At 35.3% G+C, this 23969-nt stretch overlaps 2 protein-coding genes across 2 annotated transcripts; one reads left to right on the forward strand and one right to left on the reverse strand.

Moving 5' to 3' along the window:
• The first annotated feature begins 2432 nt into the window (after positions 1-2432).
• Positions 2433-6837, forward strand: LOC110937396. Its single transcript, XM_022179821.2, has 3 exons — positions 2433-2674; positions 4846-5343; positions 6137-6837. Exons 1-3 carry the CDS (start codon positions 2596-2598, stop codon positions 6724-6726), a joined length of 1167 nt encoding a protein of 388 aa, XP_022035513.1. The 5' UTR covers positions 2433-2595; the 3' UTR covers positions 6727-6837.
• A 2063-nt stretch (positions 6838-8900) lies between these two features.
• LOC110937397 (la-related protein 6A) lies at positions 8901-15247 on the reverse strand. Its single transcript, XM_022179822.2, has 11 exons — positions 14912-15247; positions 12565-12646; positions 11201-11295; positions 10954-11025; positions 10682-10761; positions 10510-10594; positions 10206-10253; positions 9735-9800; positions 9544-9666; positions 9333-9438; positions 8901-9250 (listed from the first exon to the last, which is right to left on the reverse strand). Exons 1-11 carry the CDS (start codon positions 15074-15076, stop codon positions 9135-9137), a joined length of 1038 nt encoding a protein of 345 aa, XP_022035514.1. The 5' UTR covers positions 15077-15247; the 3' UTR covers positions 8901-9134.
• Positions 15248-23969: the final 8722 nt, after the last annotated feature.

Consider the following 23969-nt stretch of genomic DNA (forward strand, 5'->3'; position numbering starts at 1 on the left):
CTGAGCGAAAAGTTCGGGGGGTCGGCCGCCCCCTCCCGCCCTACTTAAGTTGCGCACATGCTTGCTGTACATATTTTTTTGTTTATTTTTAATTTATTCAGATGAGTAAATTATGATTTTGGCCCCTGTGGTTGTATCACTTTTACCCCTTTAGCCCAAAAAAGAATTTTTTAACATCTGAGTATCCAACGTCTTTTTTTCTAACTTTTTTGGCCCCTAACGTCTTTTTTCTAACCCTTTTGGTCCCTAACATTTAATGGATGGGGTTAGTGTTAGGGGCCAAAAGAGTTAGAAAAAAAGATGTTGGGCGGGCTCAGATATTAAAAAATTATTTTTTGGGCTAAAAGTGATATAACCACAGGGGTCAAAATCGTAACTTACTCTATTCAGATATTTAATTTTATTTATTTATTTAGATATTTAGCTAATCTTTTTAATTTGAACCGCTATGGTCTATTCATTTATAACTGGATTTGTTGCAGAACGAAGGAAGTCAATTAAGGAGCAATGGTAGAGGTAGAGAAAGAGGAAGGGATCGTGGCCGAAGGGACCAAGCCAACGAAAGGTGTGGTGGCTGGCGCTGATGGTGGTCAGGACTTTGATCTGAATGTTGGGTGTGATGACCCCAGACATAATATTTAACATCATGGATGGATAAGCCGCCATACAACCACCACCACTACCACCACAAACAGTTCCTGTTAGTGGCGGAACTGGAGTGGATTTGCTAAAAATATTCACAGAAGTTTGGACTCGGTTTGCTTATGAGCCTTTGATACAACCGCAACAACACTAACCCAGGCCTAGCGTAAAGTACTGCTCCTTGCATTCCATAAGGTCTTTTCTTCATAGACAATTTGATACTTTTCGGTTATTATAGTATGTTGAGTGTTTTTATTGTTCTTATGCTTAAATGAGTGTCTTAATGAGCTATTGTATTTATTAATCTGTTTTTTCAGGTTGTTGGCCATACACTTGTGGTGGTACCACTGCACTTTTCACAAATCTTCTTTGAGGACTTGTAATCTGTTCATTTATGTGAAGCAAGTATCATGTATGTGTTGCTCTTGAACTTCCGTTGGGCTCACCAACTGGACTCCAGGAGGAGATCAATGAGATTATACGATACACAATCCAACAATGGAAACTGATTGATTTGGAACGTATTTGCATAATTTGTTTATAGATTGCCAGATCCAAAAGGAAGTCTCTTTGAGGTTCTGTTGACCCGTTTCCTATATTGCCATTCCCATTGTTGACGATCTCTCATAAGCCAATAATAAAAAATTCTAAGTCTTGGTTTCAGTGGTACACTTTATGTTTCAGAATATAAATATAATAATCGAATCCTAAAAGAGTATATCCTAAGGGGGCGTTTGGTTCGTTGGAATTCAATGGAATTGGAATATGAATTTCATCTCTTAAGATGTTTGGTTCACATAATTTGTTGGAATTGGAATCTCAATTCCAATGTTCATGTGTTTGGTTGACAAGTGAATTGAAATTGGCCATGAATTCCTTCATATTCCTTTAGCTAACGGAATTTAAAATCCCTCCTATACGTGAAGAAATTAAAGTAAATTCAATGGAGTATTCGACCGTTTCGATCCCGCACCATTTCAACCCAAACGGTTTCAACCCATACCATACCATTTCGACTCGAAACATTTTGACGCGAACCATTTGGAACCGAACTGTTTGGAGTTGAACTGTTTTGACGCAAATCGTTTGAACACCATATTTCAACTTCATATTTTATTTTGCGATTATATTTATGTGACTGTGTTTCGGACATTTAGTTGCCAATTAAACAATATTGCTTATTTTTTACACTTTATCAATTATCGATAATTGTATTGAGGTGCTTTCATGGTAATATTTTACGAGACAAATAGACTTATCAAGCCTTATTCGTTACACGTTATTCGTTTTTAAAAAATATATATATAATTATGTTTAATAAAACATTAAATATCCGACCCGTGAGTATTCACAGGTGATAACATGAAGATGGAGTAAATCAATAAATTTACGTCTATGTTTAATTTATTAAATCAATAGATTTATATTGAAAAGTTTTTTCATTACGAATTTCATCTCAATGTTAGTAGATATTATATGTTTGTGTTAAGCCACCCGTGAAACTCGCGGAATCTTAGACTATATGAATTTAAATAAGAATTTAGATATTGAAGTTTATATAAACTTGATGTCAATCAAAAGATGAAAACAGTGAACTTTCGTAGATCTATTAAAGGTTCGCTGGTATGTAACAGGTTTTTGGAGAGAGAAGTGATCTGTTTTAACCCTTAGACGTGAAGCCTAAGTTTAGAAAGACCTATAAAAAATGATGATATACATGGGCTTCAATGCCGGTAAATATTATATGTTTGTGTTAAACCACCCACGAAAATCGCGGGATCTTAGGCTAGTAAAAAATATATTAAAGTAGAGACCACCGAAACCAAGTTGCTGGAATCTTGGTTAAAAAGCCTCACTCCCTTCCCCCACTCTGTGTGTTTCTAGTGAGTGAGAGAAACACGGTGTTTTAGAGAGAGAGAGAGAATACATTTTAATTTTTGACACCACCAGATAATGTCTTCTTCAACTACACTCTTCTTATTGTGCCTTATCATCATCTCTCAGCTTCTTGCTATTTTTGCTGCAGAAGACGGTACCTACTCTTCATTCAATCTTCTTCATATTAATTAATTTTATTATGCTATTTGAGATCTCTCTTCATATTCCATTTCTACTATTTACTCAACTCAAATCCACATATTTTAATTTTAAATCAAAGTAAAAGAGAATGTGTCATTTTTTTTTGTTATTAGTTTCACCTAGAAAAGTAATTTGTGTGTTCGTGTGGTGAAATTTGATCAGTAAATGCTTAATTATCACTCCCGGTAATTCGGCGTGATTCGGTTGTACTACAATGTACAAGTCATAATGCACCACACAACGTTGTTCTTTCATAAAGTTCTGGATGCACCGACTTATATTCTATGAGCTGTATTTTTGCTGTTTTTACACATTTGGTTTTTGCAGAAATAGACAACCACATATTTTATTTATAAAAAGTTTTTTTTTTCATATAAAAATGTCATATTTTTTCTGGAAAATCACAATTTTAAACCCATACACAGAATCTTGCACAAAAAAAAATATCGGAGAATGTTTTTTGTCTCCATGTATATGAGTCGCATAACATTATACGGCTCGTATACAATGTTATACGGCCCATATAATGTTATACGACCCAAACCTCATGTAATGTCATACGACCCGTATAAAATGTTATAAGACCTAGTATTTTCTCCATCTATACGAGTCATATAGCATTACACGACCCAATATTTGTCATGTCAGATTATTCTATACGACCAGTGTATAAGATGTGAAAATAAGATTATTAGGTGTGGCTTTATTAACACCTTTTTTTAATTTTTATTGTCAAATGGGTGGTGTTTAAAGATTGATGAGTCAAATCTAAATAATGAGTTAAATCTAAAGGTAAACCCGAAAATTTGATATGAACATGAAAAAATCAGGTGTTATTTAGAAAAGGATGCATTGAATTTGAAATAAAGTATAATAAATGTAACGCCAATTAATTATTAGTTAATATTACTATTTCTATTTCAATAGCTATTTTTGTTAGGAATTTGGTACTCGATTTTCTGGTACAGGCTTTTGCCTTGTATAAGTCACCATCTCAACAACCTACAACGAATTATAACAACACTTTTATAATTGTTTTCCCCTTATGTTGGATCTAATTAAAAGTGTATATTTCAACAAGCTACATTTATTAATGAATAGCCCCACACCAATTAAATTAAAATGATATAAAAAATATAAACATATGACCAAATTCATTTTTTAGATATTGAAGATATTCATTTAATTAACAATCAAATACCTAAATGTATTGATAAACAAAAAAAATTATTAAAGAGTCATAGTTATCCACATATATTATTACTATTATTATTATTATTATTATTATTAATATACATAAATTTAAATTAGATAATTTCTGAAAAAAAAGTTTTAATTTTCGGATAAATTCAGTAAATTTATATGTTGCATTTTTTAAATGTTTGCATAATTGCATATTTAACTTTTTGCATAATCTTACCAGTTTACTTTGAATTAATAATTTAGATTTTTTAGGAAAAGTAAAGGATACGATTTTCTATAAAGTAAAAGAAAATATTTGTCCGAATGATTGTTTTTACTGGTTGTGTTTACCGCCAAAATATGTGTCCCCGTTCAGTTTGTCATGAATCTTTTGCTAAAAGAGTAAAAGTTACTTCCAGTTATTTTTTTTGAACGGCCAACGAATCCTCCAAATGGGCTACTGGCGAAATTCACCACATCGGGATACACTCGCCTTCCGAACCGGGGAAAACCCTCACCTAGGGCCGAAGCCCGTGAACACTCGCCCGAAGGCACGACAGTGCGGTGAGGTAAAACCCGCTCAGTTCAAGGATCGAACTAGCGATCGCCGCCTACTCGCCTAGTCTCCCATCATCACCAGGTGCCGCAGAAACTAAATGCTAGGGGTAGGAATTGAACTTGGGTCACTTGGAACACAAGATCTCTCCCTTACCACTCCACCACTAGCTCATTGGCAGTTACTTCCAGTTATAATATTGCAAATTAGTAAAATAAAAAACCTACATTAACTATTACAAAAAAAAAAAAAAATTACTAACAAATCATTATCTATAAATTTTAAAAATATGTTTCTAAATTCTCATATTTAATGTGTACATGAAGCACTTAGTCAGGTTCTTTTTGTAAGCAGTCTCTCATATCGTATATTTTGACTTTTTGCAGGCTTATTAAACAACGGTGACTTTGAGACTGCCCCAACAGGAGGGTTCGGCGATGACGGAGCCACCGACAGCCCAGACGCGGTCCCAAGCTGGAAACTGAACGGCACGGTGGAGCTAGTGGCATCAGGGCAAAAACAAGGCGGAATGATCCTCATCGTACCCGAAGGCAGACACGCGGTGAGGCTAGGCAACGACGCTCAGATCAGCCAAGAGGTGAAACTTGAAAAAGGCGAGATCTACTCGATCACATTCAGTGCATCTCGGACATGTGCACAGCTGGAATCATTAAACGTGTCGGTTCCACCCGCGTCACAGACCATTGATCTACAAACATTGTATAGTGTACAAGGCTGGGATACGTACGCGTGGGCGTTTCAAGCAGAGCAAGAAGACGCTAGTGTCGTTTTCACGAATCCTGGCATGGAAGATGACCCCACATGTGGGCCCATCATTGATGACATTGCTATTAAAAAGCTTTTTGTGCCTACTAAACCAAAAGGTTCATTACATTCCAAACAGTTAGATCCCAAAAATGGACCAGGGTCCAGTCTTGGTCACATGTTAAAGTTCAGATCTAAATGGGCTACTTGGGTTGGCTTTTGGGATGGCAATCGGTATCATACTTGACTATAAAATCGCGTCCCATACCCGCAAACCTAATGGGTATAGAGAAACAAGTACGAGACACGATTTTATAATCAAACAAAACTAAGATGCTATTTGTTACATTTATTTTTCAGAGTAACGTATACGAATGGTCCCTGTGGTTTATCAAAAATTTGAATTTGGTCCCTAGCTTTCAAAAAATACACAAGCGGTCCAGGTGGTTTGCATGTAACGCATTTAGTCCCCAGCTTTTTCCAAAACTTCATGGATGGACCCTATGGTTTGCACTTTGTAACGCATTTAGTCCCTAAATTGGACATGCCAAAACCTTCAGATTTGTTGGTTGGGGACTAAATGCGATACGTAGTGCAAACCACAGGGACCATTCGTGTACTTTAAAAAATTTAGGGACCAAATTCAAAATTTTGGTAAACCACGAGGTCCATCTGTGTACTTTCTTCTATTTTTAAAAATAATACAATATATATTAATATATTCGGGTAGATGGTTCAGTTAATGTGGGGATTGGTATCATCTAATCCCATACCCGTTTCAAACCCACGGATATTCTAAAATTGTTCTCATACCCGAGTACCCGTCTAGAATGCTTCGGGCTTTGTTTTTCCTGTTCTCCTTGGTGCATTGTCGATTTAAAAGTAACTAAACATTTATTTTTATGATTACAGATAATGCAGTATTGAATGGTGATTTTGAAGAAGGTCCATGGATGTTTAGAAATGCTTCCCTAGGAGTCCTACTCCCAACCAACCTTGACGAAGAAACCTCGTCATTACCGGGTTGGATAGTCGAGTCAAACCGGGCAGTTCGTTACATCGACTCCTACCACTTCTCGGTTCCTGGAGGAAAACGGGCCATCGAGTTACTCTCGGGTAAAGAAGGAATCATCTCACAAATGGTCACAACCACTCCAAACAAACCTTATACAATGTCGTTTTCGCTAGGCCATGCGGGTGACTCGTGCAAGCAGCCACTTGCGGTCATGGCCTTTGCCGGTGACCAAGCCGAAAACGTCCACTACACGCCCGATTCCAATTCGACTTTCCAAACTGCAAACGTGAACTTCACGGCTAAGGCCGAGAGGACACGGGTGGCGTTTTATAGCGTGTATTATAACACTCGGAGTGATGATATGAGCTCGTTATGTGGGCCCGTGGTCGATGACATTCGGGTTGTTGTTTCGGGTGGTGTTAGAGGTTTGAGATTGTCCGGTTTAAGGTTTGTGTTTATGGTTTTGGTCATGTTGTTTATGGTTTAGTTGAAGTAGGTTTTAGTGGCATGTAGTAACTTATTATGGTAATTTCCACTTGGCAAGTTGTTGTGTTATGATGTTACGTATTAACGGAAGTGAATCCTTTTTGTTATGATATTTACATGATATAATTCTCTAAATCTTATAACCTATGAAAAATAAAAATATTACCTACGCAAAAAAATAAGGTTATATGTACAATATATACACACACCATATCTAGTTCTAACTGTACTGGGTCTTTTTCATTATAAAACCACTTGTAAATTAAAAAACCTTGAACATAGCATAATGCAATTGTATGTAGTAGCACATAATTGATGGATACGATAAAACCTAAAATCAGTGTGTTACGTGGTTAAGAGGCGGTTAGCAATTGAGGGTCACTTTTGTAATATCTCAAACTAGAAGGATTAACCGTAATTAGCCTAATAAACTGTAACAATCTTATAAGTTTGTTGTACTCGAATAAAGATCTATCATTTTGGTTGTGTTTCTGATTTAGGGCAGAAATCTGAGAAAGAAGATGCTTGATAGATCTTGATTAGATCACAAGTTACAGTTTCTTGGGCTAATTACAACCAATCCCTCAGAAGAAGAAGACTGATGGAAAAATATAGGGAGAAGAAGCGGGATCTACATATGGTGTTCATTGACCTTGAAAAAGCATATGATAGTGTACCACGTATATTAATTTGGAATAGTTTGGAGGATAGAGGGGTTCCTTGGAAGTATGTTGACATAATTAAGGATATGTATGTTAGATCTGAAACTAGTGTCCGTGCGCCTATAGGGGATACTGATTTCTTCCCTGTTGAGGTAGGGACTTCACCAAGGGTGTGCATTGAGTCCGTTTCTTTTCACGATAGTGTTGGACGAGCTGTCTAGGTCAATTCAAGAGACAATTCCATGGTGTATGCTTTTCGCGGATGATATTATGTTAGTGGCAGAGACTAAACAGGGCCTGAATGCGAGGTTAGAGTAGTGACGAGCGGCTTTTGAGGGAAAAAAATTAAGAATTAGTCGCTCTAAGAATGAGTACCTTTATTGTAATTTCAGTGGTGCCAACGATGGCGTAGACACTCAAATTACTATTGGCGGTCAAGGGGTTCCGAAGGTTACTAAGTTCAAGTATTTAGGATCGTTTGTACAAAGGGATTGGGAGATAGGTAGCGATGTAGCACATCGCATCCATGCCGGTTGGTGTAAGTGGAGAGCAGCCACTGAGGTTTTGTGCGACAAAAGGTTCCCAACTAAATTAAAAGGGAAATTTTATACGGTTGCCATTAGACCTGCTATGTTGTATGGGACGGACTGTTGGTCAATTAAGAAAGAACAAGCGCGCAAGTTGGAGGTAGCAGAAATGAGAATGTTAAGGTGGATGTGTGGGCATACAAGGTTAGACCGGATAAGAAATGAGGATTTTAGGGAAAGATTAAGAGTAGCTATTATTTTGGATAAGATAAAGGAAGGAAGATTGAGATGGTTTGAGCATGTGAAAAGAAGGCAAATGACAACACCATTTAGAGCAGTAGAATGCTTAAGTAACTGTGGAAGGGAGTAGGAGTCGAGGTAGGCCCAAGTTGACTTGAGATGAGCGTATTAGGAAAGATTTGCTAAAGTTACACCCCTCTGAGGACATGGTACAGGATATGGGTCTATGAAGATGTAGGATTAAGGTTAAAGACTTTTAGGAGTAGATTCATTAGGTCTGAGCATTTGGGCAGATGTTCAGTGTCTCTTTATGGTCTAGACGGATTTTGCATTGATTGTGTTTTCATACATGTTACCTATCCACCACTTTCTTTTTTGCTATTTAGCATTGCTCTTTTTAAAGATATGTGTAGTTTCTCGCTTTTCTACTGTCTTTGGTGTCGAGGATCTCTCTGGAAGCAGTCTCTCTATCCTTAGGAATAGATGTAAGGTGCGCCTACATCTCACCCTCTCCAGACCCTACCAATAGCTTTGCTACTTGTGATATTTACTGGGTATGATTGATTTACTTCTAAACGTTGACAAGTGAACGCATCCCCACTTTGGAATCCATCTTCCACTTCTTTTTTTTTTTTGGCCTTTAATCCTCTTGAAGATAATGTACCCAACGCAACATGTGCGTAATGAGCTATTTGGTTAACAGATTATTGGTAGTTTTCCGATAGAAAGTTCACACAGAAAAAAAATTGTATGAACTATGAACCCATATTATAGAAAATGTTGACATTACAACCCACACCATGTAAACACCATAAACTTAAGCAGCCATATGTTACAAAGCAACACAAAAATAAAATAATCCACAATCATTCAAGTTTGCAGATGACTGCACATTTTGTGAGGCCCCAATCCAGATTTTGATTGCATATTTGGTGCATAAAAAAATAACCTGGACAAAGGCAAGATCGGGCACGCAAATGTCAACTTAGAGCCCGTCCACGTCCCATTGTGAATCCCCTTGTACCGTCTGGCATTTTTGGTCCAGGAGGCGGCTTAGAAATTTCAACCCCGTGGTTATGGAACGCTGTCCCATGACCTGAATTTGTAATGCAAACAAGTTTGTTATCATGTTCCAGATTTTCAAAGCAGAGACGCAAATCGGTTAATGACTGTCTTACCCATGCCACTAGGTCCATGATGCTTCGGTTTCCTAGAACGTCTACTGTTTTGACCACGGTTTCCATTCTTATCTTTGGATTGATGGTCCCCGTCATGGTGTGCATGCTAATCAATAAGTGTAAGAAAACACCATTAATGGCAATCATAATTAACGCGATGCGATAACTATTTAAAAAACTAAAAAAATGTTTGGCACTTCTAGAAAAATACCTCTTCATCCGTTCTATCATCATGGTGCTCACCTGATTGTTGGATCTCCTTGTCACCGGGAGATTCTACATGGATGTTTTTCTTCTCAGGGTCATGTCCCTTTTTCTTCTGTGTATTCTTGACCTAATTATAAGATAACATTAGCAAAATCAAAGTTATAATGAGATAAATTGGTGGAAAGAATGAGTTACCCTCCGCTTGAGAAGCTTGACTCGCATGCCATGTCGCCAGTCATGCTCATTGTTTAAAGTAGCAACCTGTAGAAGATCAAATCCAGTCGTGTGCGTAAAACAATCGGCTTAAGGTAATTATTTATCACCAATAGAACAAACGAGTAAAGTAAAAAAGATCAACTTAAAAGAAAACAGATCAAATACGTTGAGCAGGTCAAACAGACCGAAAATACCCCAAATATTATTTCTAATACGTAAAAACCTCTTAAAATCATTTTATACAAAAACTATTAATGAAATGATAGAATTTGAGTAATCATAATTAACACGGTAATTATTTACAAGAGAATGTAAAATATTTGGACAAGTGTTCTAGCTTTTGTAATCGTAATTGAACCCGTTTCAACCTTTCAAACCCGATACCCAACCCGCAAATCATTCAACCTCTCCTAGAAAGGATGTCAACTGAAATAAGAACTTCAAACTTACCGCCTTCTCAGCAGCCTCAACAGTCTCATATTCCACACTTGCATACAACTTGCACACAGCAACCAGAATGGCAATAATCGTTAGAAATGAAAATGCATATTCAAACATCCTCAAATAAAGAAAAAAAACCTTGAATATACTCTAGAATATGTAAAATCTCGCGTATTCACGTTTGTGTAATCTGACGTGCCTCACATTGGTTTCTAGACACAGGACCAACAATACAGAGTAATAAGAATAACCTACTTAAAAGAGACAAACAGACAGACTATATGGGTCATGTTCTACAGAATTTGAAGTTTACCTTACCACTCAGAAGCTTCTCCTCAATACTACATTTTTTTGGATCCCTTGTAGCATTTTCTTCATGAATAGTAATCTTCTTGATACTAAAAAATGATATCATTTTGAGAATTGACAAAAGAGAAGTTAAATAATACAAAATTAGAAACATGATGGATGAAAAAGAGGCATACGTTCCCGCATGGCAAAATATCTTCTTCATGTTCTCTATTGTGTGATCCTCTGGAAGATTCTCTACCAGAACGGTGCACAGCTGGCATAGAAGAAAGGACTATTTTATTAGATGTCATACCCAAGAGAACACCACTATGTTTCAATAAGAGATGAACAGTTGATTATTCGTTCTAAATATATGTTTTTTTTTTCAATTCATATTACAAAAATAATATTTAAATACAACAGAAAAATTGAAACTCTATATCGCTAGCAAAAAAGAAGAGTATACCTCTGGATCCAAAACCTCAGTCAATGGAAAAGGATGAATGCGCTTAACCTTCTTCTCATTTGAACTTAAAGTCTGCAGCCATCAACAGAAGCTCAAGTTTTGATAATATTTAACGCTATGTTAGGCATGGCAAATTGATTAACGGAATTAGGCGACAAACAATATAGAATTAAATCACTTGCTGGTTATATTGGTTTAATGATAACAAAGTACAGACACTCCTGAAATGATGACTTATGCAGCTTACCAGAAGAGAAGATTCCTTAAGTGCAGCCACAATGAGTGATTTGTGATGTGTCAGCTTCTTCATTTTCTTAAAAGAAGCGATAACTGCTATAGGAACTGCAAAAAAATATGCAACTCCGTGAATCAAGATCATTTTGTCATATTTAGTCATTAGTCAGAACCCTTACTTCCTCATGATCCTACAGTCCTACTCTCTTTCGCTTCACCAATTGTTTCTTACTTCTCGTTTTAAGTATGTTCTACAGATACGTTTTTCAATTATGTAATTTTTTTCGTTTTGTTCCTTCAAACTGAACCACTTCTGCCTCCTATATACTGTAAAAACAACTTTGAAGTTCGTGAATTTCCCAACTGTCAATTTGATTTTTGCCGCTTTCTATGTTATGTTTTGTTTATGTTTGTGAATTTCCAGCTTAACTGTCCTCGAAGGTAAACATTCTACGCCTAACTACTGTCTTTATCCACTTTGAGGTTAGTAAATTTCTCCATTTGTGGTTTGATTTTGATGACTTCATTGTTGTTCTGTTCTGTTTTTTTATTTGATTTAATGGGGTAAAAAGTTTTGAAGTTTATATTTATTCTTCTTTTTGGCAACTTTTATGAACTTCTAGAATGAGAACACATCAGAGTGAATCTGCTTCACCTTTGTTGCTCTATAATTTCTTGATAACTCACGTCAGATTTTCTGATCCTATATATTAGTCTGTTGCATTTGTCTTATTGAACTAAACAACTGTTACTCAAGTTTAATTAGCTTTGCATTTGTCTGTCCAATTAAACTAAACAGCTGTTGGATGTGTCTGTCCAACGAGATTCTATTTTCCAGTTCACTATAATCTAGATATATTATTAAACAGCTGTTGAATTTGTCTTCTAAACAGCTGTTGAATTTGTCTGATTTTATTATTTTTCTGTTCTGTTGTTTCTAACTAATTTGCAAGTATTTCTTTCTATGTTATCTGTTAATAAGATCGAAAGTGTCATGTATAATTATTAATTTATAAATTATAAATGCTTTCTAATTCCGAGCGCCTCATGTACGTGAGGCTAATGTCTTTGCCTTGTGCCTCGCTTTTCGAGACCCTAAGCACCTTGGAACACCGAGAGCCTTAAAAATGCATCTTATTTTTTGAGTCTTTGAATTTTTTGCAACAAAAAAAATGGTTCATAAGCGTATTTCTAAAGCAATATCTGAATTCTGAAGTTGTACCCAAGAGCCAAATGCCCATCCCAATATAATGCAATCTATACCTAAAAAATTATTAAAGATTAACAAGTGCTGCATTCACCCATCTCAAAGCACCCTGAGGCCCGAGTCAATACAAAAAGATGTTGAAGTGGAGTATAAAGTGGTGAATGACTTACCATAGCCTTCCTCGTCCTTCGCAAGATACTTCAACAAAAACTTGTCGGTTCTCAAATTTTCATCACTCAAATAGTATTCCACCTGAATATAAAGAACACAATCTCTTTAAGATAATATAATTTAACAAACACTAGTTAATAACTTAAATACGAACTATCATAAAAATCTGGTATGTTCCGTAACCTCGTGGTAATTTTAGAAAGAAAAAAAAAGAGAATAATAATTTCTTTACAAGTTGCTTCCTTTCACCAACCATTCAAAAGAGTATATGCACATCAGCACATGCTAGCTTCCTACTCTGAACAATATATTAAAGGGACCTCCTCATCAGTGATTACTAGTTATAAACCTATCACCTCTTATTCTAGACTTGGAAGATGCAACAGCCTAACAGATAAAACATTGAACCCTATGATGCTATGCAAAAAGGGAGCCAAGAGGTGACCCATCCTAATGCAACTCACGACCCCTCATACCAACCAATACTGTTCGTTTTGCCCACAAGGAGCTCAAGAATTTGTTTTTGGTTACCCAAGTGGAGACTTCCCAAGAAATAACTCATCCTAGATTCCTAGTATTACTCCAACTCAAGCACGCTTATATGTAGAGTTCCCCTCTCATCCACAGCTAGCGCACCCACAACACATTTAGGTATTTGAGGTTGCACGATTCTTAAAAGACCAACATCTTTTGTGTCCACATGTCCATGACCGATGTTGGATTTGCCTAGCGTGTTACAATCCCCCTTTATGAACTCACATACTCGATGAGGTTTTCCCCACCACCCCAATCAAGGATGCGGAACTCGCCTAAGGGGTCCCAAACACCCCCAATAACCCATCACCGAGAGCGACACACAAGTGGCTATGGTATCATCTGTAACATCCGGTCACTCATACCAACCAATATTGTCCGTTTTGCTAACCAAAAGCTTACAATTTGGTTTTAGTTATACAAGTGGAGACTTCCCAAAATGTCACTGATCATATTATAACTCTAACCCAAGCACACTTAACTTTAGAGTTCTCTCATCAGAAGCTAATGTGATCAATACACGTTGGTAGTATTTGAATCGGGCATTCCTTATGAGCCCAACATCTCTCCTATTCACGAAAAAAATTGAGATTTGCCTGCTATTTACTAATTTTTGATTCATGATTAATGAACTTTCATCTTTCTTCATACATAATAGATTTTTAGTCCCCATAGACACTTCCGCTGATGATACTCATGTAGTAGTCCAATTCAATAAGCACATCCATACACAAGTATGCAATGATAAATTTTAACATATAACTTCTATTCATGCATTTATAAGCTAAACCACGATAAATCATATTTTCGTCGTTCTTCATACATAATAGACTTGTAGTCCCCATAGAAACTTTCACTGATACATAAGCATCCACATTTCAGTTTTCAAACATAGAAAAGTTAATTCCATATTACTGCATTTAATTTAATGATATTTAATAAACATCAAGACGCTTACCTAGTTACCTACATAGTTATCTGTGAAGTAATTATATGTCCCATAACAATCACCATGAAAATTTGGCTCATATTAACCTAGAGTCAGGTAAACAACAGTGTGATTATATACATACTTCTCGAGTCTCCACTATCTAGTTCCAACAAAAAATCTACATTACAAAGTCAGTGTTTCAACACGACAATCATTACACAGTTATACCTAAGATAAAATAATGTGGCATCTAACGAGACCAAAGTCAATGAACTAATATGTCAAGTGTAGAATCCTATTGTCTATTTTTACATGATGCTGTCAATTCATCTCATAGAACTCTCCATTTTTACATGATGCTGTCAATTTTTACATGAACTAATATGTCAAGTGTATCTCTGCCTACAATCAATTGAGGAAAGTAAACAAAGACTAAACTGATACTAGTCATATGTTTCCCCAAAAATTGCAAAATCAAGCTTCCTTATTCACTCAATAACTTCGAATACCATGTGCATATATCCTATAAAACACTAATTTACATATGACTTCTTTTAGAACCTTCCTTATAACTGCCATCACATACCATATGACTTGCAACAAACAAAGCTTAATTATACCTAAACTGAAGAAAAATAATACCTACATGTGCGTGCACACAGACTTCTATAGCAAAACCAGCACCAATAGGCGGAACTATATCATTGCAATACACACATAGATAAACAAACTAATTACCACAACATAAGTATCAAAATCGCAGTAACGAAAGCGTGACTGACTTGATCAGATCATCAATTAAAAAAATTCTACGAATCAAAGAGGCATAATAGAAGTATAATCGCATATTACAACAAATTATTAAACTGTATATGAGATACCTGTTTGATGATGTTATCGCGAAGGTCATCGGTTAGGGTTGGGGGAGCTGAGGTGGTCGTCGGAGGAGGAAGTTCGTCGGAAAGAGGATCCGTGATCGATGATTCCTCCTCGAGAGGGGAGAAGTGAGGATCATGATGGATCGGTTCTTCTCCACCGCCTTCCATCTGAATAGAGGAGAGAGAAGACGGTGGAAGAGAGAGAAGATGCGGTGGAAAACCGCTTGTTTTCGCTTCTCTGGACTCTTCCGAGTGGTGGAAAAGTGTAAGTAGGGCTTTTTAGAGTCTTACACGACCATTCTTTTCCAGAACCCCCAAGACGCCATTCTTTTCCAGAACCCCAAGAAGTTTTTTTTTTTTTTTTTTTTTTTTTTCTATTTCAGGTCATCAAAGTAATCCAGAAGTTTTTTTTTTCTATTTCAGGTCAAAGTAATCCAGAAGTTTTTTTTTTTCTATTTCATGTCAAAGTAAAAATAATTTATGAAATTTATTACCATTCTAAGCATACGTGTTGTTATGTAGATCAGAGATGTCGTCTAGGGTTGGTGAAGTGATAGGTTATGGGTTAACCAGTTGACGGGATGAAGTGGCGCTCATTAGAAACTTTTTGTGGGGCGGTTCGGAGAATAATAGAAAAACCCATTGGGTGGCGTGGGATAAAGTGGCTCGTCCTAAAAATTGCGGGGGTCTTGGTCTATGCAGTCTAAAGAAGATTAATGATGCCCTTTTAGCGAAATGGTTTTGGAGATTTCACGTGGAAGATGATAGATTATGGAGGAAAGTGGTGTCTGCCTGTCATGGTAGGAAAAGAAGATGGTCTTCTCTGCCTTGTAACCCGGCGATCGCGGGTGTGTGGAATAATATAATGAAGGTGGAAGCTAAAACTTGGATTAAAGGTAAAAGAATAAATAGCCTCATGAAAGGTGTCCCGGGGAACGGGTGTTACATTCGGTTCTGGATCGATCTATGGTTAGGTGACACTCCTCTCATGTTTAAGTGGCCAAGACTTTTCGCTCTCGAAAGAATTAAAGATTGCTGCGTAAAGGATCGTGTTCCAGCTTCTAATGAAGAGATTTTGCAGCTGTGTTGTTGGGACAGGTCGCCGGTTACTTCAGTGGAGGTGGCGAAGCTGGTAGAATATGTGAATTCGCTGAACGGGGTGGTTTTATCGGCTGCCAAGGATAAATGGGTATGGACTCCTGATGGGGCGGGTAAGTTTTCTACCTTTTCTTTCAAGAGTTTGGTTTCGGATGATAGTTCCGAAGATGTCTTGTTCTCGGTAAAAGGCCCTAGGTGGGTTCCGTTAAAATGCAGAATTTTTATGTGGAGATTGGTTCTTGATCGTCTCCCTCAAGAGAAGCGCTTAGGAAGAGAAATATTTTGGTGGGTTTGGATATGTGCGGTCTATGTGGGGATGGGGTGGAATCGGTGGATCATTTGTTTTCCGCATGTTCTTATTCTATGGGAGTTTGGAATCGGCTTAGTGAGTGGATCAAAGTTCCGCCTATTTTCGCCTTTTCTGTTTATGATCTTCTTGAGGTGCATAGAGGTTTCGAAGGGGAGGATAAAGCTAAGGATATTGTTCGCGGTCTTGTTTTGGTGGCTTGTTGGGCTATATGGAAGGCGAGAAACGATAAGATTTTTTCAAACGGGAGAGGTGATATTGAGGACATTTTTGGGGAAGTGAGATCGTTAGGTTTTCTTTGGTTAAAAAGTAGGTCCAAACACCGTAACTTGGTGTGGAGAGAGTGGTGTAATTATCCATTGTATATGTTGTAGGTTTGTTTTTTGGCGCGGTCTTTATGGGCCGGCCTGTTTCTAATAAAAGTTGCCTTTCAAAAAAAAAGTTGACGGGATGAGATGTGCAACATATAAAAATTTGAGTAAATTAAAACATGGTCCGTTTAACTCATTTTTTTAAAGAGTCATACGTGGTTACAAGTTATAACGGGTTGTTGGGTTTAATAGTGAGTATAAGTAGGACAAGTAAATAATATAGTGTGATAAAACTAAGATTTATATGACTAACTATGTAAAAAGGAAAACTGGAAAAAAAAAAACAAAAAAAATATAAAGGTTTTTTTCTAAGACCCACGTAGTGGGGCGTTTTTTTTTTAAATTAAAAAATAACGCCGAAAAACGCCCAAATCCCGTTACATAGGGGAGTTTTTGGGCTTTTTTCGAAAAAAATTGGATCCACGTTGTTTGAAACACGCCGAAGAGAAGAGAAACTTGATTTCTTTGCCCAATAAGATCTTGCCATGTGTGTATACTTAGTTTTAGAGTTAGTTTTAATTAAAAAAAACAAAAGATGGATTTAAAAAAAAAGGAAGAAGAAGAAGTTGCAGGTTAAAAAAAGGAAGAAGAAGGTTTAAAAAAAAAGATTTTGCATTTAAGTCCCTAAAGTTTAAAAAATGGATTTAACTTTAAAAGTCCTTAAAAAAGGATTTTGCATTTCAGTCCCTAAAGTTTTAATTAGATTTTGGCAATGTAATTTTTTTTTTACTTTTTTCTGGTTTTTTTATTTCTAGTATTGTTTTTTTTTTTAATTTAATGAAGTATTTTAAGTTTTTAATTTAAAAAAAATAATTGTTTAATGATTGAAAGGGGCGTTATTGGGCATTATTCACACTACGCCACTTTTGCAATAACCCCCAATAATGCCCCCATGCTGACTGGACTGCCACGTGTCGCAAAACGCCCAATGGTGGGGGTATTATTGCTCAAACCACTACACATGGTCTAAATACTTAAATGGGTTAACGGACCAACCAATTTTTTATGCGAGTCATCACGAACACGACATATTTTTAATACATCTCAACTTGAACTCTACTCGTTTTAAAAAGGGTCGTGTGAGTTGACCCAAAACCTATTTTTTCATTCCGAATTTCTAGTCGTATCAAGAATTGTCGGCCTAAAAAACCTATAGGATTTTTCCTTTTTACACTATCAACATTTATTTTATTATTATTATAGCTAATTTTAAGTATATTTTGTTTTATTTCTTATAACTAATGACTTTGTATATTTTAAGTTGTTGCAACATAACTATTTTTATCTAATCTGAATAAAAAAAATATTTTTGAAGTAAAGTTAAAACACAAATGTATACGCTATCAAAACTATCTCACAAATTATTTTTATATATTCATGTTTACCCTTTTCTTTAATCTAATAATGTAACGTAATGCTTTATAAAATTCTAAATATACAATATGGTCCCAACAATATTGGTGCAAATACATGTATTCATGTTTTTCTCTCTTTCATTTGCTATATTGAGTGTGGCTAATGTCATACTGTAAAAAAAAACAAATTGATACCAACCAAAATTCGAAACGGACGAATTGACTTTTTTTCTTATCTCCATGTCCAACATAATTTTCATTCAAAACGGGCATTCAAAATAGAATATTATTTTGGTATCATAAGCTATATTGTAACAGGATTGTGACAACCCAAACATCAGTATCGGTATCGATATTGTCATAACCGATACTGATAGCTTTTTTGTTTGTTTTCGATTGAATTTATGCTGAAAAATGAGTTGTATACAAAATTGTTTTTTTATTTTATGCTAGAGCAAGTGTCGACGACGTACTGGTGTCTTGTCGAACCAAAACGATTCCAACCAAACAACATTGATACCGGTATTGTTACTATTGAAACCATGTCGATAAAATTTTTGGCGTATCACGACTATTTTTTTGTTTTGATGTTGATACCATAACGACCCGAATCGATACCAATTGAATTCTCTCTGTTACATGAGGAAATTTCACTATAGGGGTGTTTGGGATTAAGTTAGGAAATGGCTTATTGAGTTATTGGTTTTTTGAAAAATCTAATAAGTTAATAAGTCATTTGAAAAATCCACAATTTCGGGCTTGTTGAAACAACTTGACTTATTGGCGTTGTCAAAAAGCAAATAAATCAATAAGAAATCCCACCCTACTTACGAACAAACATCAAGGCATACAAACACCCACATACAAACGGTTCGTAAAAAAAAGACAGTGATATCAAATATATCGGGTTTCAGGTACTTTAGGTAGTCGAGTGAATTCGGGTCGGTGGTAATTGGTATATGGCAATCGGGTTGGTTAAATGGGCAGCTAAATCGGCTAATTGGTTTGGTGGTTGGGCCTAATTTGGTGTTTGATCCATAATGGCTTTGATACTTGGTAACCCAAATGGGTTATCGGGTCTGAATATAGAATGATCATCCAAGATTCCAAGACCCCAAGAGTCCAAGTTGGTGTTGAACAGTGTAAATAATTAAAATAAAAACAGACAGTAATAGTAAATGAACATGTAGTAATTAATAGGTTAGACCTCCAAGTTGTGGATTGAAATCGCCGACAAGTTGAAAGTTGAAACGTGATTGAATTATCGATTAAGGCATCAGGCGATAATATACTATGAACTATGAAAGGCACCATCATTCGGTTATTATTTTTTTAAATGCTTAATCTAGTTAACCCGATTACCCTCGATTAAGGCATCAGGCGATAATATACTATGAACTATGAAAGGCACCATCATTCGGTTATTATTTTTTTAAATGCTTAATCTAGTTAACCCGATTCCCCCAATGCAAACTGAATATCGATCCAATGTATGATAATCAGGTTTTGGTATAGTATTTGATTGGGTTAGGTTAGACTTCCCCCGGTTCCTTCTTAATAGGGTTGGCAGCTACTGACTGCTTTCGGTTTTGAAACAACACCCCCTAGCATGTATGTATGTATGTATGTGTGTGTATGTATGTATGCACAAATACAAATTAGCTATAGTAGTTAATTATGTGGATGACTAAAAAAAAGAGTCCTAATTAAATATGAACATAGAAAAAGTTAATTGCTTCTATCCATTAGAGTTTGAATATAATAAGATTGGGCCTATGTTCTTATCTATATCTATATATATATATAATAAAATAAACCAATTAATGGACACGTGTTGATACGAGAGACATCTATTTTTAGTTTTCTTGTCATATATTTATATTTATTTTTATCTTAAAAATTACAAGTTTTAAAATAATTTATCAAGTTATCTCATATTTTAAGTCGACGTTTATCTATAACTATATCTCTATATTTATATTTATCTTATAATATAATCTTTATACTTATTTTTAGTTTATTATTTTGCGAGTAAATTGCACAAAACTTCCTTTATGTTTACTCAAACTTGCAGGTTCCAGCCTTAATGTTTAAAACTTGCTAAAAACATCCTTAAAATTTATTTTTGTTGTTGGTTTAATCCTTTATGACTAACCAAGTTAATTATCTCAGTTTATTTCCCTCACATGCCTAACATGTGAGGATCCCACTATCGTTTGATAATCGACATCAACTGACTCGCAAAATGGAATGGGGATGTGGTGCAAACGCAAAACTGCCTGAAACCCATGCAAAATTGCCTCTGTTTTCACCAGAGATGTAGTCCAAACACAATTTGATCTCTTAAATTTATGGGGCCATTCACATGGAGCAAGCTCCTTTTCATTCCGAGCTATCAAATCCACTCGGAGGCAAGGGCGGACCTAAGCCCAGCCCAAGGTGGGCGGGCGCACCCCTGGGAAAAAAAAATTTAGTGTTAAGTTTCGTCAAAAATCCCGTCCGCACCCATTGGAATTTTTCGTCCGCACCCCATGGAATTTTCCGTCTGCACCCCTTGGAATTTTTTGTCCGCACCCCTTCGGTAAAAAGTGTTATCAACTTATATTTTAAAAATATTCTTTAGTAAACTCTTATTTTATAAAAAATACTACATAAGTTATATAACTTTTAATATCTAAATAACTCAACCCAAATACCCAATACATTTAACTAGCCCACTACTAAGTCTTAGCCCAATAAACAAACCCAACAAATCAACAATATTTCAAACTACAATAAAATAAACAAGCCCAAAACCCTTACATATTCTATCCTGCTCTCTTTATCGTCCTTGCACGCCAGCGATCAGAACATCAACAACGACAACAGTGAACATTCAGCAGCCGCATACCACAGTATGTTTGACTTTTTTTTAGTGAAGAACGTTTGGCTTTTTTTATGGTGTATATGTTGTTTAGATGATTTTTAGGGTGATTTACATTATGATATTTAGGGCTTGAATAGTTGATACATTATGTAATATGTTATGGAGCCATGAACTTATAGATCAATTTGTTTGTAATAGCCGATAGGAACAATCAGCAGCGACATTATGGCGCGATTTCTCAAGAGGAAAGTTGATACGTCTTCCGGATTCGTTGATGTGGATACTTGCGTAATCGGATTGGCGATGAGAATTTAAGTGAAGGTTGTATATGTTATATAGAGAAATAGTTGCTTAAGAAAGTAGGTTTAGATGATGTTTTGGATAGATTTCAAAAAATGAAAACCCGTAGGACGACGTTTTAATTATGTTTGTAACAAGGTTTGACGTGTTTTTGATGATTATATAAATTTAGTTCTTTTGTTTTACATGACCCGACTCGACCCGATACGAACCGATTTTCAATTTATATACCTTGGGGCCTAAAATTTTTAAAAATGTTCCGCACCCCCATGGAAAAATTCCTGGGTCCGCCACTGCTCGGAGGAGAGATCCAGCCCGCGTTTCGCTGACTAAATGCCAAACAAGCCATATTTGCAGGTTAATAGCCTCATATTAGTTCTGTATGTGAATTCAAATTGAAAAGTACATATAATTTTTTGTAGTTGTTTTCCTCTTTAATTTTGATTACTTGATTAAGATAACATGTATTAAGTAGGGAAGAATAAAAACTAATATTTAGGTACAAAGCAATGGGTCATGAATGGGGAAAGAAGAAATAAGTGAATTTAATAGACTTTTGTAATACACAAGTTTATAACCTAATAATAGAAAAAAAAAACAGAGTAAAATGTTCTAATATGTAAATAGTATATCAAAGTTCTTTTTACCAAAAACGTATTTTGACGACTGTGTGTGTTAACTGATTACATTATATTTATTCAAGTAGTGTAGTACACGTGCTTATTCAACTCATGTTATACATGGGTAATTAAAGATATAACTTTTTTATTATATAAAAATATATTTAATCAACCCATGTAATACACGAGGTTCTAAGCTAGTTCAATAATCTTCCTATACTAATAAACGATTTTTTTTTTACACGTGTCACTCTCTCTGGTGCCTCCTCCCTTTTAATAATAGTATTACATATTAATTTTATACACAAAATATAATATAATATTAAATAATATAGTTAGAGATAAACGTCTAAATTCAAATTTAAATAATAATTATCTATAACAAATATAAATGTATCAAATAATATAATAAGTATAATATTATTTAATATAGTTAGTGATCAAACATATAATTTCAAATTTAATTAATAGTAAATTACTTTTTGAGCCCCTATGTTTTAGTGGTTTTAACCACCTGAATCCAAAATCAAAAAGTTTAACACTTTGAGTCTCTAACCGCTCATTCACACCCTTTGTAAAAAAATTCAAAAAACCTTTTGTAAGGTTGAGTTCTCTAAGTTTTCACAACTTGTAGAAGTTTTCATTTTACCCTAACCATATATATTTGTTAAGATAAAATATATTATTTGGATATAAACTATAATTACTAATAAAGTATCAAATCACATAACGAAAATATAATTGTTCTTTATTTTTACTAATTTATCTAAATAAGTCATTTCATTAATAAGGATTATACATAAGTTTATAATTTACATTTTTTGTCACTCAGCCCGTATAATACACGGGGTTGTAAGCTAGTAATCCAACGAAAGAAAAAGGAGCACACAGTAATCTGTTGAATTTATATATTTCAAATTTCAAATTAATTTAAGCAGCAATTATTTCTTTTTTTATTAATCAAACGAAACAAAAAGGAGCACACAGTAATCTGTTGAAATTATATATTTCAAATTAATTTAAGCAGCAAATATTTCTTTTTTATTTTTTTATTCCAAGTTAGTCTTGTTGAGTTTAAGAGAAAATATATTAGACCAGTTAAAAGTTATTTTATTTTATTCAAAGATTAAACCTCGTATAGTGTTTAATACAAAGTAGCAAGGGTTCACTATGCAACTCTCTAGATATATGAATGGAATAGTTCGGATATATTTTCGGTAGCTAGATCATTTTTACCCATGCTTTAGAATAGTCACACTTTATTGTGCGCCTTCGTCTTCTCCTGCCGATTCTCTATGTAGCTAGCCTTACATATCTTAAGATTCTATCGAGTTAGTCATATTTTTCATGTTATTTGTATACGATTCTTCACATTGGTGAATCTTCAACTGTGATAGATTTTTAAGACTTTGTAAATAGTCATTAAAAGATTAACGGTTTAAAAACTAGTGTTTGTAAATTTGTAATTCATTCTAGATTAATGAGGGGATACGGTGTGGGTGCGGTAAACGATCGGTGAAAGGGTTTGCCGATCGGTATACATCACCACCAACCAATGTTGCCGCACGGTTTCATTCCCAATCGGTGTTCCATTGCCGAAGCGGTGAAATGAGGGAAGGAGAGTGTGTGTGTGGGGGGAGTGGGGTCCATGCCATTTTTAACCAATCACATCTTTTTTCTTTTTTTTTTTTTTATAAAAAGTTTACCACTTTACCAAGTGTCTAACCATTGCCAACACTTTTCAGCAAAGTTTAAACTTTTTCTCCTCTCTGACGTGGCACTCTCTGATTGGTCCATTTTAAAGTTTACCACTTTCACCTGTTTAACCACTCCCTACACCCTGAGAGTAAATATATGTTAAATTTATATAAAAATTTGATACTTATAGTATTGACCATGTCCATAGTCAAATAAAAACCGCTGAAGGAAACCACTTTTATGATAAACGATGTAGACGTGGGAAAAAAAATAATTTGTGTAGAGATGTATACCAAACCAATAGCCCCACTTATTCAAACCTTAAAACCACAGGATCAATTAATATTTATGTGTCGTAACACGTCAAAAAAATCAACATTTAAACATTATAATTTTATTAATTGAAACTTAAGCTCCTTTTCATTATGTAATTGTTTATTATTTCC

The sequence above is a fragment of the Helianthus annuus genome, chromosome 4, assembly GCF_002127325.2.
Source record: "Helianthus annuus cultivar XRQ/B chromosome 4, HanXRQr2.0-SUNRISE, whole genome shotgun sequence".
NCBI lineage: Eukaryota > Viridiplantae > Streptophyta > Magnoliopsida > Asterales > Asteraceae > Helianthus > Helianthus annuus.

Coding starts and splice junctions, on each gene's coding strand:
- LOC110937397 (XM_022179822.2), bottom strand. CDS start 15,076: ATGGAAGGCGGTGGAGAAGAACCGATCCATCATGATCCTCACTTCTCC. Junction 10,595..10,681: donor ATATTTTGCCATGCGGGAAC/GTATGCCTCTTT, acceptor ATCATTTTTTAG/TATCAAGAAGATTACTATTC. Junction 9,251..9,332: donor TCATGGACCTAGTGGCATGG/GTAAGACAGTCA, acceptor TTACAAATTCAG/GTCATGGGACAGCGTTCCAT.
- LOC110937396 (XM_022179821.2), top strand. CDS start 2,596: ATGTCTTCTTCAACTACACTCTTCTTATTGTGCCTTATCATCATCTCT. Junction 2,675..4,845: donor TATTTTTGCTGCAGAAGACG/GTACCTACTCTT, acceptor GACTTTTTGCAG/GCTTATTAAACAACGGTGAC. Junction 5,344..6,136: donor TGTGCCTACTAAACCAAAAG/GTTCATTACATT, acceptor TTATGATTACAG/ATAATGCAGTATTGAATGGT.